We start from the raw sequence: 15,374 nt of genomic DNA on the forward strand, positions 1-15,374 counted from the left end.
AATTAGATGTTAAATTGACATAACATAATAACAATAACAAAAATATTTTAAAGAATGACTAAAAAATCAGGCTTTTACTAGTAAATTATACACTTTCATACATTGCAAGCAGAATTATACAGAGGGAGAATCCAGAGTGGGAACTGTTTAATTCTATCCTCTATTATAAATAGAATGGACGGTTAACGCCAATATAGTTGCGTACACTTAGCTTTATTGAACACAACAAAACCCGGTCTGTACTCTCACATGCAAACAACATGAAACGACTGGTGTCACCACTTAATACAGTCCGTGCTGCAACAACAACCATCCCAACAGGAACCATAACTGATATTGAACACTATATAAAACCAAAGGACATTAAATGTTTAAATGAATAAAATCATAAACCTAAATCAAATTAAATGCAAGAATGAATAAGTGCGTAAGTGCAGTCCTCAGGCATACAGTACAGAGATAAATGTAAGTCAAGAATATATGTACAGGCTATGCTACATTTTTACATTTGACTCTTTTATAATCACTTAGATTCCAGGTACAAATCCAATTCATAGATGGCTTAATACTTCAGTGCAATTTTGAAAGACGTGATTAAAAAAATAGATATGTATTGGAGGAATAATAATTCAGTTAAATCAATAGCAATAAAACCTATATAGGCTTCTATTTAGGAGGTGGATTAGTGCAATACCCTTGTCTTATTTTTGTTTCAATAAAACATCACTGTATTTATCTGTATAATAGCTCCATGATAATTATTGTCATGTATAATGTCAATTTACCAGAAAGTGCTAAGCCATTTCAACAAATCATCCCATCAGAACGGAAAAAAAAACATTGGCATAGTATTCTACATTTGTCACTAAGAATCTCGACAAAAGATTGGGGGAAAACCAGGGTGAAAAGTGAAAGAGCCGGTCACCTGAGTTAGAGTTATGACTAATAACACAAACTGTTAAAAGAAAAACTATTCGAACCCAAGATGTACAGTAGAAGATCAACATTTTAAAGTGTACCAGCATTATGTCTTAATCTGAACAAACAGTTGACGCATTATGTCCTGTTATACACCTTTATCAGATTTGCCTCTAGCCATGAAAGATATAGAAAGCAAAACAAAACTGGATTGATGCTTCATTGTACTTGCTACATCAGCCTATATATTTCAGACTGTACTCTGAACTAATTCTGTTGTTCTTCAAGTTGCTAAAACAGAATAAATACATAACGTTAATTATGGATTATAGTTGGAAATGTGTGTGGCATTTTTTGGGGACGTCCCCCAGCACTACAAAAGGCTCGAGAGGCATGATTTTCAGAGGAGATAGGCTGCACATGCTGTGGAAGAATGGAAAGACTTTCTCAGCGAAGTGGTGCGTAAACATGTGGATAACGGTTTTGCTAGCAGTATCTAAGAACCACACCTCTGATAAATCCATATCCAGACGGATTCTGATCATCCGTGGTTTGGCAGAGAAAGTAAGAGGAGTGTACACACCCCAAGGAGACCAAGCAGACAGCTTTTGACCATCATACCCAATGCCACAAGCTCCACTGGGAAAAACATTGGGATTTCTTCTCTGCACAGACTCTGTGGTCACACCGAGCATCCAGAAGGTGTTGTTTCTCACATCAACATCCCAACAGTGCAGTCCTGCAGAGAAGCCCTCAGAACCCAGCACACACAAACTCCTAAATCTCTTAGGAGTGTCCAAAACTGGTGGTCTGAGTTTGTCAGCCTTGTCTTCACGGTCGTCATCACTGTCTCTCACGCTGGTCAGATCTGCAGACAGGATGAGCTGCGAGTGAGCTGTGTTTGGATCCAAAACCACAGGAGCTGAAGAGACAAATCATAAGAAGTGTATCTTTATCATATCTAAAACAGGAGTGAAAGGTTCTTTATTGTTCTCAGAAAGGAAAAATGTTTTCACTGAACAAATCAACTATCCACACATTCATATATGTAAACATAGAAACAGAATACAAAAATTAAGCACAGTTCGTACTACACATTTCATCTTTTCTACAAATGACTACTTTCAATATAGACCAGTGTTACTCATTGCGCGGCTCCAAGCTTTAATATGCGGCTCGCACGGCAGTAAATAATACGATGATCATGTGGTTAAAATTTATTTTTCATTTAAATAACATTAAAATCAGGGAAGCATAGAAAAACGAATGTGCTGTATTACAAATAATAATATATATTTATATATATTATTTGACTCGTCACTGACTCACTGCGTTCTGCGCAATAGCCAGTTTTTGGCGGCCTGCCAGAAGCTAGTTTGTGTTTCATGCTAGTTAACAACTTGTGTTTACTGTACACATGGACTAAAAAATGGATCGATTTCTTATCAAACAATATCGCGCACAAAATGAACACCAACAAAGCAATGTGACAGTGACAAAAGAGGTAACTGATGGGGAGCATGCATCATCCGCAACTCGAGTAATTATTGTATTGCAATATCGTACATTGTATTTAAGCAGATAAGCTATTTAAGACTGAATAACTTGGCATACTTTGCGGTGAAAGTGGCTCTCCTATTGACTTTGCCCAATCAGTGTGGCTCACATGAAAAAAATAGTGAAGACCACTGATACAGACAGTAAGTTTCTTTATATTGTTTGGGATCCTTTTCATTTCAGATCATCTCTTCAAATTGTTGAAAGCTCTAGCTTTGGCTGAACATAATTATCAGTGGTGTGTAAATATGTGTTTTCCTACATATAATAATCTCTTGTATTCTGACATATGGTGTATGGTGGTTAGATATAAGCCCTTTCTGACTGGAAAATAAAACATCCAACCCTCCCTAATTTTTTGCAAAGTAGAAATCTAGGGGAAATTTTTTAAAAGAAACATTGGCACAAAAAATATGGCTAATCAAGCAAAGCACACTATACCCACAGTAAAGCATGGTGGTGGCAGCATCGTGCTATGCAAGTCAATACAGAAGGAATTATAGATAGCTTCAAATACCAATCTATTTGGAATAAAGTTGGCTTATTGAAATGGTTTATTAAATCAGTCTATCTGCATCCCTACCAGGAATATTACCGTTCTCTTCTTCTTCTACGTTTCCCCTTAGGGGTCGCCAGAGTGAATCTACTGTTTCCACCTAACTCTATCCATTATATGAGAACATTACCAAAGACTCACTGTATTTAATGATGCTCTGCATATTGTTCCAGAGTTTGAACCGTAGATTTCCCACGTACATTGCGACGTCAATAACTTCACCAGAGGCCACATTTGGATCAAAATCTTTGTACTGAGCTCTAAAAAAAAAAAGTCAAGTTCTGCATTGATCTTAATAGCACCTTTCTTTATGTTCATAAGCTAGCCATAACCGGTCTGAGTGTTTAACAGCTATAACAAAGATAGATATTTTATATAGTTCTAAAAACAAAATGAGAAGCAAGTCAATTCCAACTTACTTTGCCAAAGTCTTGTCAAACTTCTGTAAAAAAAATAAATAAATAATAATAATAAGTTTGGGTTAAAAAACAAATTATGATCAACTATGCAATGTAAGCAGTACAACATAACAGTATTTAACAGGGTTAGGATAGATTAATATTGGACGAATGGATGGTCTAATGGATGAAAGACTGGAAGTCTAACCTTCACGAATTTGATGTCTTCCGATTCAAGCTCTTTTCTTATGTCATTAATCGTGTCTGAGAGCGAGTTTATCTCTTCATCCATTCGTTTTATTTTGCTTTCCAGGCTTTGTGTCTTCTGCTGCTCATCCTTTTTCAGCTGATTCATCATGGTTCTATTCTCCTTTTGCAGAAACTCTCGAAGTTTTTTAAACTCCTCCTTTATCTGATTCTTTATGTATTCTGCTTGTTGCTAAAGTGATTAACACAAATGCCAGTAAGTCAGACGCAATCATTTTATGTCTAATGTTTTGTCATCAATATTAAAACATTATAATATCCCCATTTTTATAAGTTTTATAAGATCTAATATTAGAAGTGTAGAAAAAACACCATGTATGAACATGGCCACATATAAGAACTTATAATATGCAACAAGTTAATAGCGGTCACTATCAGATTTATTTTTAATGCCAGAATTTTAATGCCAGAATTTTTTAGCCTATTCAAGTTAAATAGTCTAGCATTTCTCACCTTTATGTGAGCTACATTTTGGTGACAGTGAAACTGGGCATCTTGGAGGATCTTCATTTTCATTTTCAAGGTATCCAGTGATCTCATAAGAACATCCTACAATCAAGAATGTAAAATATATTCTGATTGTAATTTATTTCAACCGAAATTAAATTTATAACTAAAAAAGAAAGACATAGTGGAACAAAAAATAAAAAACGAGAAATCAATAGATCAGAAATGTTTGAATCATAATGAATTCGAATATTAACACAACATCATATCCAGAATATTATTACAGAACTTCTTTGTATACACTAAGTTTCCACTAAGGGTCACTGCAACACAAAGTATAGAAATAGTATGTTTATTCATCTGTGAGACATTTGATTCACATTTGTATACTATTTTATACTATTTTAACTGTATAACAAAGCTTAAATGAAAAATCAAAAACATTACAAGTGTCATTTGGCAAATTTCTACTTTAGTTGCACTACTTTAACCTGTGAAAGGTTTACCTTTAGTTCAGAAGCTGCTTCGTCGACAGGGATGAAGCAGTGTTGTGAGTGTTTTCTAGATTCTCTGCAGATTAAACACGCTGCATGTCTGTCATTCACACAGTAGAGTTTCAGCTTCTCTCTGTGGATGTCGCAGAGCGTCTCGGGATCTCCTCGGACCTCCAGGAAGGTCTGACACAGGTTCTTCAGAGCCAGGTTGATAGGAGGGTTTCTATTGGATCGTTTCCTGCAAAGAGGACACTCTCTATGTCCTTTGGTGTCCCAGTACCGGTTAACACAACTGGTGCACGCGCTGTGACCACACAACAGGAGCACGGGCTCCTTAAAGACATCACAACACACAGGGCACGTGAAGTCCTCCTCAGAGAAGGGACGTTTACTAGAGGCCATAACGATAGACTTATCAACAATCTGTTGAAGTAACTTGGCTGTTCATAGTCGTGTTTTTATTTCAGTTTCTCTTTCAATCACCTTTTTATGCACCAGCCTATTCTCAGACCTCATTTGTGTATGTACGTATGTTGGGAAACTACCCTAAATACCTTAACCTTTACTTTCAGTTCCAAGTCATTGTTCCCTCACACAAACAAAATCATTACTATAGACAATAAATAAAATATTTAACATATATTTAGATTGTTATAAATATTTATAAACAATAAAATATATATTATGTGATTAATACAATCTTTTATGATTAAGGTTTAATGTATTTATCTTGATTCATCGCCACCATTTTTGAAAGGTTTCTCTAAATGAGATCACCTCTTGTGAACAAGGATTTCCAAAATATTTCTAACATAGCATAGTGTTATTATTGTGAAATATTAAGGGGTTTTTGGCTCTGTATAGCTCATATACTTTAGAACAGGGGCCTCCAACCTTTTCTTCCCCTTCTGATAGCTACTTTGACAAAATTGAGGTGGCTATGAGCTAGTGGCAATAAGAAATATTAAACATTAATATGAAATACCACCTTCACTAATAAGACATGTCTAAAACACTAATGCAGCAGGATATATTCAACAGTTTTATTTTGCAGCTTGGTATCTTATTCCTAATGCTGTAGAATCCCAGCAGTTTCCAGTTTGAATGTATCTGCCTTGTGTTTTCTTTATCCTGTAAGTGACATGACGTGACGTGACGTGACATACAGCTAAGTACGGTGACCCATACTCAGAATTTGTTCTCTGCATTTAACCCATCCGAAGTGCACACACACACAGCAGTGAACACACACACACCGTAAACACACACCCGGAGCAGTGGGCAGCCATTTATGCTGCGGTGCCCGGGGAGCAGTTGGGGTGGGTTCAGTGGCTTGCTCAAGGGCACCTAAGTTGTGGTATTGCCGCCCCGAGACTCGAATCCACAACCTTAGGGTTAGGAGTCAAACTCTCTAACCATTAGCATCCTTGTGCGGTCTTGGTGCTTGCTGTGTGTAAAATTGATTGATTGATGCACATGCAGAGGAGTATTATTTGTCCAGGGAGTCAGATTTGGAACAGCGGAAAGGGGCTGGAAAATCTGTGAATTTGATCGGGTTGAAATTTAAACAGCTTCTGACGAGTCCATTTAATTTGGGTTCAGCGAAGTGAGGAGAACCCTGCAATAGAATAAAAAATATAAAATGTAATATAATAATAATAATAATAATTAATAATAATACATAAAGTGCAACTACACAACAGTGCAAGCTTTATTCAATGGTAAGGTTTATTGAAAATTATTGTAATCGTGTTTGATTGTGTACCCATTATAACAGTTTTATCTAGTCTCATATATAGATATAAATACACAATGTAAATTGTTTTCATTTGTTTTACGAGATTAAGCTAGTGGGCTATCAGTGCCTACCTTAAGAGGAGCAGCTACTTCGTCAACAGGGATGATGCGGTGTTGTAGGTGTTTGCTTGAAAATGTGTACATCAAGCACACGGCCTGTTTGTCTTCTGAACAGGTGAGTTTCAGCTTTTCTCCGTGTCTCTGGTTTTTCAGAGCCAGGTTTACAGGAGGGTTTCTACTGGATCGTTTCCTCTAGGCGGCCTTTTGTTTCGACGTTTAGATGCCATATCGAAAGCCTCATCAACAAAGAAGTGTTTCACTTCTTTCCTAGTCTTTCTACGTTGTTAAAAGTCAACCTCTTATGAGAACTCACTACTGTGTGGTTGGTTTCACTTTCAGTTCCTGATTGCAGGGTGGGCAGGTTTGTTTTGTGTATTTATTCATCACTACAATCTATAAAGCCTAATCTATCCCACAGAACTGGGCACAAGGTGGGAGAATCGATCAACTGATTAGAGAGCACTAGTGACGTGACATAGAGTACAGCTAAGTACGGTGACCCATACTCAGAATTTGTTCTCTGCATTTAACCCATCCAAAGTGCACACACACAGCAGTGAACACACACACCGTAGTGAGCAGTGGGCAGCCATTTATGCTGCGGCGCCCGGGGAGCAGTTGGGGGGTTTGGTGCCTTGCTCAAAGGCACCTCAGTCGTGGCCGGACCGAGACTCGAACCCACAACCTTAGGGTTAGGAGTCAAACTCTCTAACCATTAGGCCAAGCACACACATTCACAATGTAGCATGTGCTGGACGTTACCTGTCAGCGATTTTAATATTATTTTAATATACAATATATGTACAGTAGAAGGAGGACTACATTAGTCACAAAAAAAACAGTAAAAGTTTTTAAAAAGTTATTATAAAGTTTCTATAAATCCAGTATTTTTTTAATTATTTTTTTTTTTGCAAGAATATTTATTATTTAATATTTATTTATACATCTACCATATCTTAGAGTAGATAAATAAACATTTATTGCTCTATACAATTTGATCTAAATTCAATGCTCCTGTATTTTGTCACAAAATTCACATTTCCTGTATATACTGCCCAAAACTAGCAAAATAAGAACATCTATTATTAGACACACAAGATGTTAAAGAATGAAATGAAAATATAATTTATTGTTTACACAATTTCATCTGCATCACACTTTTTTCCATTGTACAATTATAAGTTTAAAGCTGTATTGAATTGCTGATAAACTGAATTATGATCGATCACAATCTCTTTTAAGGGCTTTGCAAGAAACATATGTAATTATAAAAGCCATTTGTAAAACAAGGAGAGAGAAAAATGCTGGAAGGGAAAAAAGCATGAAGGAAAAAAAGAGGATGTTTTAAAATAAAAAAAAAGAAGGAAAAGGAAAGAAAACAGAAAACATATGCAAATGTGCTGCATTTAAATTGAAACAAAAATGTTGGGTGTGGGGTGTTCTTGTATAAAATATATCTAAAATAATACAATGTATTATAATATAATAAAATAAACATACCAATATAATATAATATATTAGAATAAAATAATACAATGTGAAATAAACATAACCATATATAAATATATATAAAATATAATAAAAGCACCAAAAATCGTTAACATATGATTTATCAGGGTATAGAGATATGTTTAACACTTTAAACATATGTTTAACACATGCTCAACACTTTATAAACATATAATTTAGGGCCTTCAGACAGATCTTAAATTTCTCATTCAGTTTCAAGAACTGTCCTGGGTAAAATAGTCATAGGTAAAATCTTAACAGGTGAACTCTTATTATGACACCAGAAAAATGGATACACTTTCTCAGTAAATGTGTAATTGAAGGTTTTTATTTCTGTGTCATTGAGCGGGTCAGAGAAGGACACCTGTCCCCTTTCGCAGTCTAAGTGGATTCTGATTCTCTCGAGTCCTCCCTCAGCAGAGAACGGAGACTTTGGCCGAGCAGGAGACCGAGTGTAAAACCCAAAATTACTCTCCACACTCCACACACTATTATAAAACAGGCATGCATTTTTTGGGTTAGACTCTGTCGTTATTCCCACCTCCCACAAACTCCTATCCCCAACCTCAACGTCCCAGCAGTGGTTCCCTAAGGCAAAACCCTCAGAACCGAGGACACACACACTCGATTTGAACCGTTCTGGGTTATCAGGAAGGTGCGTCATGTCTTGGGTTTCATTAAATGTCGCGCTGGTGAGATCTTCTGACAGTGTAAGAGACTTGTGTGCAGTGTTGGGATCCAGAATGATGGGATCTAATGATATACCATAGACAGAAAAGGTAGATGAGATTGGATGCATATATGATTATAAATAGCCATAGTTTCTGTAACAGGATGGCAGAAATGCTAGTCACAACGATCCATTTTCCCTCATAAATATTTAAATAACTCTGTTTTTGCAGTGTCAAGGAAAACATAACTCCCATTCATTCAATTAAATATAATAAGTAGATGTTTAACTCACTGTACTGCACAATGTCCTTCATTTTCACCCATGCTCTGTATGCCAGGTTGCCCAGGTGAGTCGCTTCATCAATCAATGTTCCTGAGATCATCTCTGGATCCTGTAAGGAGCACTTAGCTCTACAACACAGAGGAGAACTAGATGCCGTGTTTCCAAATGAACCTCATGCGAACTATTTTATTGAGAAACTTCAACCACTAAGCATGAGCCTTCATAACTACAACCACTTAAAATTAACACCAATTAGTTTTAGTATAGTTACTAAAAAATTCACAGCATGGGATTAAATCTGGATGAATTTGGCACAGCTGACCAGACATAGTACTGAATTTTCACTACCTGTGGTATTTTAGTGTGGGACGTGTTGATTAAAAAAGATTTCACTTTTAGACAACTAACTGGAAATTTTTAGTTGGTATCTTTTCAACTTTTCATACAAGCTCTCCCGTGTCATTTGAGAACTAATTTGTTATCAGAAACGATGTACCGCAAAACCAAATAGGAGATAGAAGCAGGAAATGACTCACCTTGTCAATGAGGTCTCAAAGCTCTGTGAAAAAAAAACATTTTTTGCAGGTTTTCTTCAAATTAGGTCAAACATTTTATAGCCAGCAATTAAATTAAATTACATTTTTCTCATTGTTTTCTTCAGCTAATGAGAAAAGCAGTGGATTAGACACTTCAGTGTCCTACACAAGAAACACGAAAGACTCATTTCACTGTTCAGTTCTCTGTGGGATATAAGCCACAGTGAGCTTTCTGGTTCTTGCGTTCATGTTCATTACCAATTATAACAGTCCTAAGTAGCACCGGAAATGAAAAAATAAAATGCTTTTATTTGTATCAGTCAAGCATAAAAAACTCACTGCAATAAAACAAAGTCAAATTTGTTAAATGAAAAGAAATACTGAAAGACTATTAGTTTTCTGTTCAGGACTTGCTGTTTTGTTTAAAACGTTCCACTACGAAAGACGAGACGTTTTGAAACGTGTAGCAATCTGGCTAGAAATGTCAAAACATGGGAGAATTTACCTGTATGAATAACAGATCTTCAGTCCACATATCTTCTTCTATGATTCTGATAAGTTTTAAAAGAGATGACATCTCTCTGTCGATCTCCTCAAGCTTCTTCTCTATCAACTGAGTCTTCTCCTTCTCTTCTTTTCGCAGCGCAAGCAACCTGTCTGCTTCTTCAATTCGTAGAAACTGGTAGAGCTTCTTAAACTCATCCCTAATCTGCTGCTCTGTGCGCAGGGTCTGCCTCTGCATAAAGAAGACGTGAAATTGGTGAAAGGAATTTAAACATTTAAGTAGTTAAAATTGGCAGCATCTGCTACATGAAGAACACCAAATACATTATTCCAAGAAATACAGGTTAAAGAAATACTGTGTACTGTATTGATAAAGATGATGGATATTTTTTCAACATAATGCTTTTTTATGTCAAGGAATAAAATGTTTTCATCATTGTAGTGAGACATTGTAGTGTCACAGAGACCCTGCTACCATGCACCAGTATTTGGTTTCTATTCTTTTATGGTTTATATGGCAAACACAAAATAGGTCAGTAAACCAATGCTGGCTTGTAGGCAGCTAAATATAGACAGATATTAATTCAAGCCTTTGCCTCAGGATCTGGATTAAAAGCAACTTTATTGTTTAAAATCAATCAATATTTTTACCAAAACAGCTCTGCTAATAATCCTAAAATAAAAAAATAAAAAAATAAAAAAAAGCTTGATCCTAAAGCAGTTCCATTTTAATTTGATTTATTTTATTTTTATTTCAAATTCAGAAACTGATGCAGACTTTATTAATATTTACCTACACCTTCACTTTAAATTTTAGGACTTTTATTTTTGAAATGACTATTTAAATACGCTACAATTTAAAAATCTAAACAAAAAATATGTAACGATAATTCAATCAGTAAATGCATGTTAAATATTTACCAAATCGAGAATTGTTTTTAAATTACTGTTCAGTAAAATATAGAGTAGATCTGATCTAATCTAATCAGAAAACATCAAAAATCTTTAGCACTTGTAGAATGCCACATATTTACATCTTATTCTTAAATACCAGCAGTCTGTATGTATCTGCATGTATGGATTTTAACTTATCCATCAAGTGCGTCAGCTTTTTAACACGTGTTCGGAGTCGCATAGGATCTGAGAGTAAAGTTCTCATTTTTTACAAAGTTTTAGCTTTGCTTGTATAATCACAATACTGTGTGATTTTCCTCGGACTGTGACAACAGTAGTGTGCCTTGCAACAGCAAGATGCTACCATAGAACTGTACTTTGTATCTGCAGTTCATTTTAATCAAATAAGAATTTATAGAAAACTCCATTCTGCACATTTTCAACCAATTTCCTATTTTGATAACCCTTATTTTATTAACCATTCAACTTCACTATTCACTCGATTCACTATTCAAAGTACATCGTGTTCATCATCAGCTTGATAGAAAGTACTTTAGAGGTCCATCTCACTGAACCAGAGTGTAGATAAGAAGAGTTTTTCATTTTAATTCATTTCTAACTTCTAAAGAGGACTGGATGAGAAGTATGCACTTATTCTCAATACGGCAAATTTAAAACAAATGTGTACTGTATAAAGTGGTACCATGATGAACAGATAAAAAAAAAAAAACCTAACCACTAAATAATTGTCTTTTATTAGGAATTTAGAGATACCTGCTGTCACTATTCTGTCGTTTAGCTGTTAGTAGTTCCTTTTAATTTTAATTTTAATTAAATACCCACGATGTTGACCATCAATTAGCATATGTGCATATTTTACACAAGTAAAGATGATAAAATGTTCTGGATGCATATTGACCATTGTGAATAATATGATTAATATTAAAGAAATATAATAAAACATCAATTAAAGTGTGTTTTTTGGATAAAATCTTTATATAAAATAATTATAAAACAAATTCTCACCTTAATGTGTGCTGTGGCTTTGTGGTAAGACTGTTTCACTTGACTAAAGCAGTCCAATGTTTCCTGAAAGGGCTTTAGTTCAGTTTTGAGTTCCATCTGTTAAAAATACACATATTCACAAACACATAGGATAAATATATAAGGTAAATATACACATTATTGTACTTTGTATGTAACGTGAACACTACACTTGAACACTTACCCTAAAGTGATCTGCTGCCTCTTCTATGGGGTAGCATTCGTGGTTGTGGTGCTGTGAAGACATTTGGCAAATCTGACATACAGCCTGTTTGTCTTCCAGACAGAAGAGTTTAAGTTTTTCGCCGTGTACTCTGCAGTGTTGTTTCGAGCCCGCTGCATATCTCTGACTGTATTCCTCTAAGTAAGCCTCACACAGACTCTTCAAAACGGAGTTACATTCGGGGTCGTTTAGATTCAGCACTTTGCACAGTGGACACTCACGACGTTCCTTCGTTTTCCAGAATTCTTCCAGACAAGCTTTACAGACGCTGTGGCAACATGACAGGACAACAGGATCTTTGAAGATGTCATAACATACCGGACAGCAGAGATCCTCTTCAGCTGACATTCTCCCTCTTTGTTCAAGTCACCAACTTGGCAAGAAAAGTATTCAACCATTGATATGCTGAATTATGTGGTCTTTACTTCCTTTTTCACCCTTACACCAGAAGAGGGTGGAGGGAATTGAGTCAGTAGACCTGAAAAGAGTTTAAGAGAACGAGAATACAGGGAGCAATTTTTCTTCTTCTTTTGCTTTTTTCTTCTTATTCTTCTTATAATTATTAGCAAGCTATTCAAAAAGTAGACTTTATATTCAATTCAATTCAAATTTATATGTATAGCACTGTTAAAAATGGACGTTGTCTCAAAGCAGCTTTACAGAACATAAGGAAAGTACAAAAAGTTTAATATTATACAAAGATTAATATTAATATTAGATATATTTAAATGTGTTTATATTTATCCATAATGTCCAAGCCTGAGGTGACTGTGGTGAGGAAAAACTCCATTAGATGGAAGAGGAAGAAACCTTGAGAGGAACCAGACTCAAAAGTGAACCTCATCCTCATTTGGGTGACACTAGAGGGTGTGATTATAAACTGTTATAAACACCAGAGGGTGTTATTATGAATAATGTCCTTTCTACAGTCAGATACAGTCCGATAATTGTGTATCGATGAGGAGGTTGTTGTTTTCAAAGACCACATTTAGTCGCATCTCGTCTTTGAATGTCCGCATCCTCATGAAGCTTGAGCTGGTACATTTCTAGATACCTCTGACATTCTGTGAACAATGAACATCTAATTTACATTTAATTAACTGCATAAGTATATTAAGCTTCATTTTCATTTTTAAATTCAGCAAATAAATGAGTTTGCATAAATTGCTAACGGTCAAAATTCTCAACTGTACACAGAAAGCTGATGACTCTGTACATTACTTCTGAACACGGACATGAAGGTTAGTTTATAACAAAAACTCGTTTTCTTCTTAAATCGACAGGGATAAAGTTAAGATTCATACCACTTCATACTGTATCATACTTATATAAAAACCACACTATATGTACCCTTATTCAGTTATATGTACATATTACTACACCTTCTGTATAACCTCATACCCTTATTTATTACACTGCCACTTGTAAATAAGCTATCTATGCACTTCTGGTTAGATGCTAACTGTATTACATTGGCTCTGTACATGTACCTTGCACAGTGACTATAAAGTTGAATCTAATCTAATCTAATCTAATCTAATCTAATCTAATCTAATCTAATCTAATCTAATCTAATCTAATCTAACATAACACATAACTGGCCTCAATGTCTCCTCTCAGTGGATAGAAAAGACACTACAGGTGGCATTGTAGTAGGAACATTCTGGAATCATTCACTGCTGTAGACTAAGATGACCTTATTGTTCATCTTGCGAGCAATATGTCTGTTTATACACCACACTAATTTGACTTCACTTACTTTAATGACTATCCCTGTTTGGGCTGCTGTCATAAATTTTTACAGTTGTTATAGTAAAGACCATTTGTGTATCGATGAGGAGGTTGTTGTTTTCAAAGACCACATTTAGTCGCATCTCGTCTTTGAATGTCCGCATCCTCATGAAGCTTGAGCTGGTACATTTCTAGATACCTCTGATATTCTGTGAACAATGAACATCTAATTTACATTTAATTAACTGCATATGTATATTAAGCTTCATTTTCATTTTTAAATTCAGCAAATAAATGAGTTTGCATAAAATTGCTAACAGTCAAAATTCTCATCCGAACACAGAAAGCTGATGACTCTGTACATTACTTCTGAACACGGACATGAAGGTTAGTTTATAACAAAAACTTTAACTTCATTTTCTTCTTAAATCAACAGGGATAAAGTTAAGATTATTTTCCTTAGTAAAACTGAAACAATATGCTCCATAAAGGGGTGCATTAAGCTAATCATGGGCCTGAAGTGTTTACCTGAAATAGCATAAAATCAGTAAAAGGCATAAAAGCAACAATTTACAGTATAGGCTCCAGACTTATATTTTAAAGGGTCTAATACTGATACTACCGGATTGCCTAAAGCTAATTTGGATGTTGCTACATATTCCAATAATAAATTTCTTTTTATTACTCTCAAACATCATCCCATTTTTCACAAGAGCCGTTGATGAGAAAAAAATAGAGTTTATTGCCAAAACAGCAATCAATCCGAGATCAGTTCATCAAGACGTCCAAGAATGATCTAATCTTGCTCTGAAAAACTCCATGCACTTATACCATGTCTATGGGATGTTTCTCCAGCACCAATCTTTAAGTGCTTCCTGCCTAAAAAATTCCCCATTATGTAAAAAATTTTCAGAATTCTCTTTACATTGCGTTTTCAGTTCCCTCTTTTAATTCCTATCATGTTTTCTGCTTAACGACTTCTCCCTATCGTTATATTCTTTTGTTCCTTCTTTGGTATGCAAACCTGTTGATGTTAAACTTTTCAATTTTATTCTGTTTCTATTGTTAAAAGTGCCAGACAAATAAATTGAATCGGATTGAATAAACAACTCCCTAGCATCCTTTTCCCCAGTTCTCGCTTTAGACTGCGACCACCTTTCTGAGTGAGCCTTTCTACAATTTTTGATATTTTTATCATGTTTAATTATTAATTTTATCTTTTATTTATTATTTTTGCACAGTTTACTGATTATGCTGATTATACTGATATATCTGGCTGCTTTTTGTGTTCACTTTCACCTACTCAGATGTGTGTGAATTTATGTGTGTGTGTGTGTGTGTGTGTGTGTTATTAGGAAGAGCTGGTATGAGGGAAATGTACTGTTTTGAATAACGAGTGAAAACACACTCCTCTGGCTTTAACTTTCCTTTTGTCTTCCTAAACTAGGGAGACTGAAATTTGTGTGTGTGTGTGTGCGGATGTG

The 15,374-nt window shown here is 35.3% G+C and overlaps 2 protein-coding genes across 2 annotated transcripts; both read right to left on the reverse strand.

The window, feature by feature from the left end:
• Nucleotides 1-192: 192 nt before the first annotated feature.
• On the reverse strand, nucleotides 193-5,078 carry LOC132840199 (nuclear factor 7, brain-like). Its single transcript, XM_060861680.1, has 6 exons — nucleotides 4,650-5,078; nucleotides 4,150-4,245; nucleotides 3,638-3,868; nucleotides 3,451-3,473; nucleotides 3,173-3,291; nucleotides 193-1,840 (listed from the first exon to the last, which is right to left on the reverse strand). Exons 1-6 carry the CDS (start codon nucleotides 5,037-5,039, stop codon nucleotides 1,245-1,247), a joined length of 1,455 nt encoding a protein of 484 aa, XP_060717663.1. The 5' UTR covers nucleotides 5,040-5,078; the 3' UTR covers nucleotides 193-1,244.
• A 3,106-nt stretch (nucleotides 5,079-8,184) lies between these two features.
• On the reverse strand, nucleotides 8,185-12,513 carry LOC132840209 (E3 ubiquitin-protein ligase TRIM35-like). Its single transcript, XM_060861696.1, has 6 exons — nucleotides 12,121-12,513; nucleotides 11,919-12,014; nucleotides 10,000-10,230; nucleotides 9,495-9,517; nucleotides 8,968-9,086; nucleotides 8,185-8,756 (listed from the first exon to the last, which is right to left on the reverse strand). The coding sequence occupies exons 1-6, from the start codon at nucleotides 12,505-12,507 to the stop codon at nucleotides 8,209-8,211; spliced, it is 1,404 nt and encodes a 467-aa protein (XP_060717679.1). The 5' UTR covers nucleotides 12,508-12,513; the 3' UTR covers nucleotides 8,185-8,208.
• Nucleotides 12,514-15,374: the final 2,861 nt, after the last annotated feature.

This window comes from Tachysurus vachellii, chromosome 25 (assembly GCF_030014155.1).
Source record: "Tachysurus vachellii isolate PV-2020 chromosome 25, HZAU_Pvac_v1, whole genome shotgun sequence".
NCBI lineage: Eukaryota > Metazoa > Chordata > Actinopteri > Siluriformes > Bagridae > Tachysurus > Tachysurus vachellii.

What these genes read in the sequence shown, in the direction of transcription:
- LOC132840209 (XM_060861696.1), bottom strand. Translation starts at nt 12,507, where the DNA reads ATGTCAGCTGAAGAGGATCTCTGCTGTCCGGTATGTTATGACATCTTC. An exon ending in AAGATCTGTTATTCATACAG is followed by an intron (nt 9,518 to 9,999) that starts GTAAATTCTCCC and finishes TTTTTTTCACAG; the next exon opens with AGCTTTGAGACCTCATTGAC. An exon ending in TTTGAGACCTCATTGACAAG is followed by an intron (nt 9,087 to 9,494) that starts GTGAGTCATTTC and finishes TCTGTGTTGTAG; the next exon opens with AGCTAAGTGCTCCTTACAGG.
- LOC132840199 (XM_060861680.1), bottom strand. Translation starts at nt 5,039, where the DNA reads ATGGCCTCTAGTAAACGTCCCTTCTCTGAGGAGGACTTCACGTGCCCT. An exon ending in AAGCAGCTTCTGAACTAAAG is followed by an intron (nt 4,246 to 4,649) that starts GTAAACCTTTCA and finishes TCTTGATTGTAG; the next exon opens with GATGTTCTTATGAGATCACT. An exon ending in AAGACATCAAATTCGTGAAG is followed by an intron (nt 3,474 to 3,637) that starts GTTAGACTTCCA and finishes TTTTTTTTACAG; the next exon opens with AAGTTTGACAAGACTTTGGC.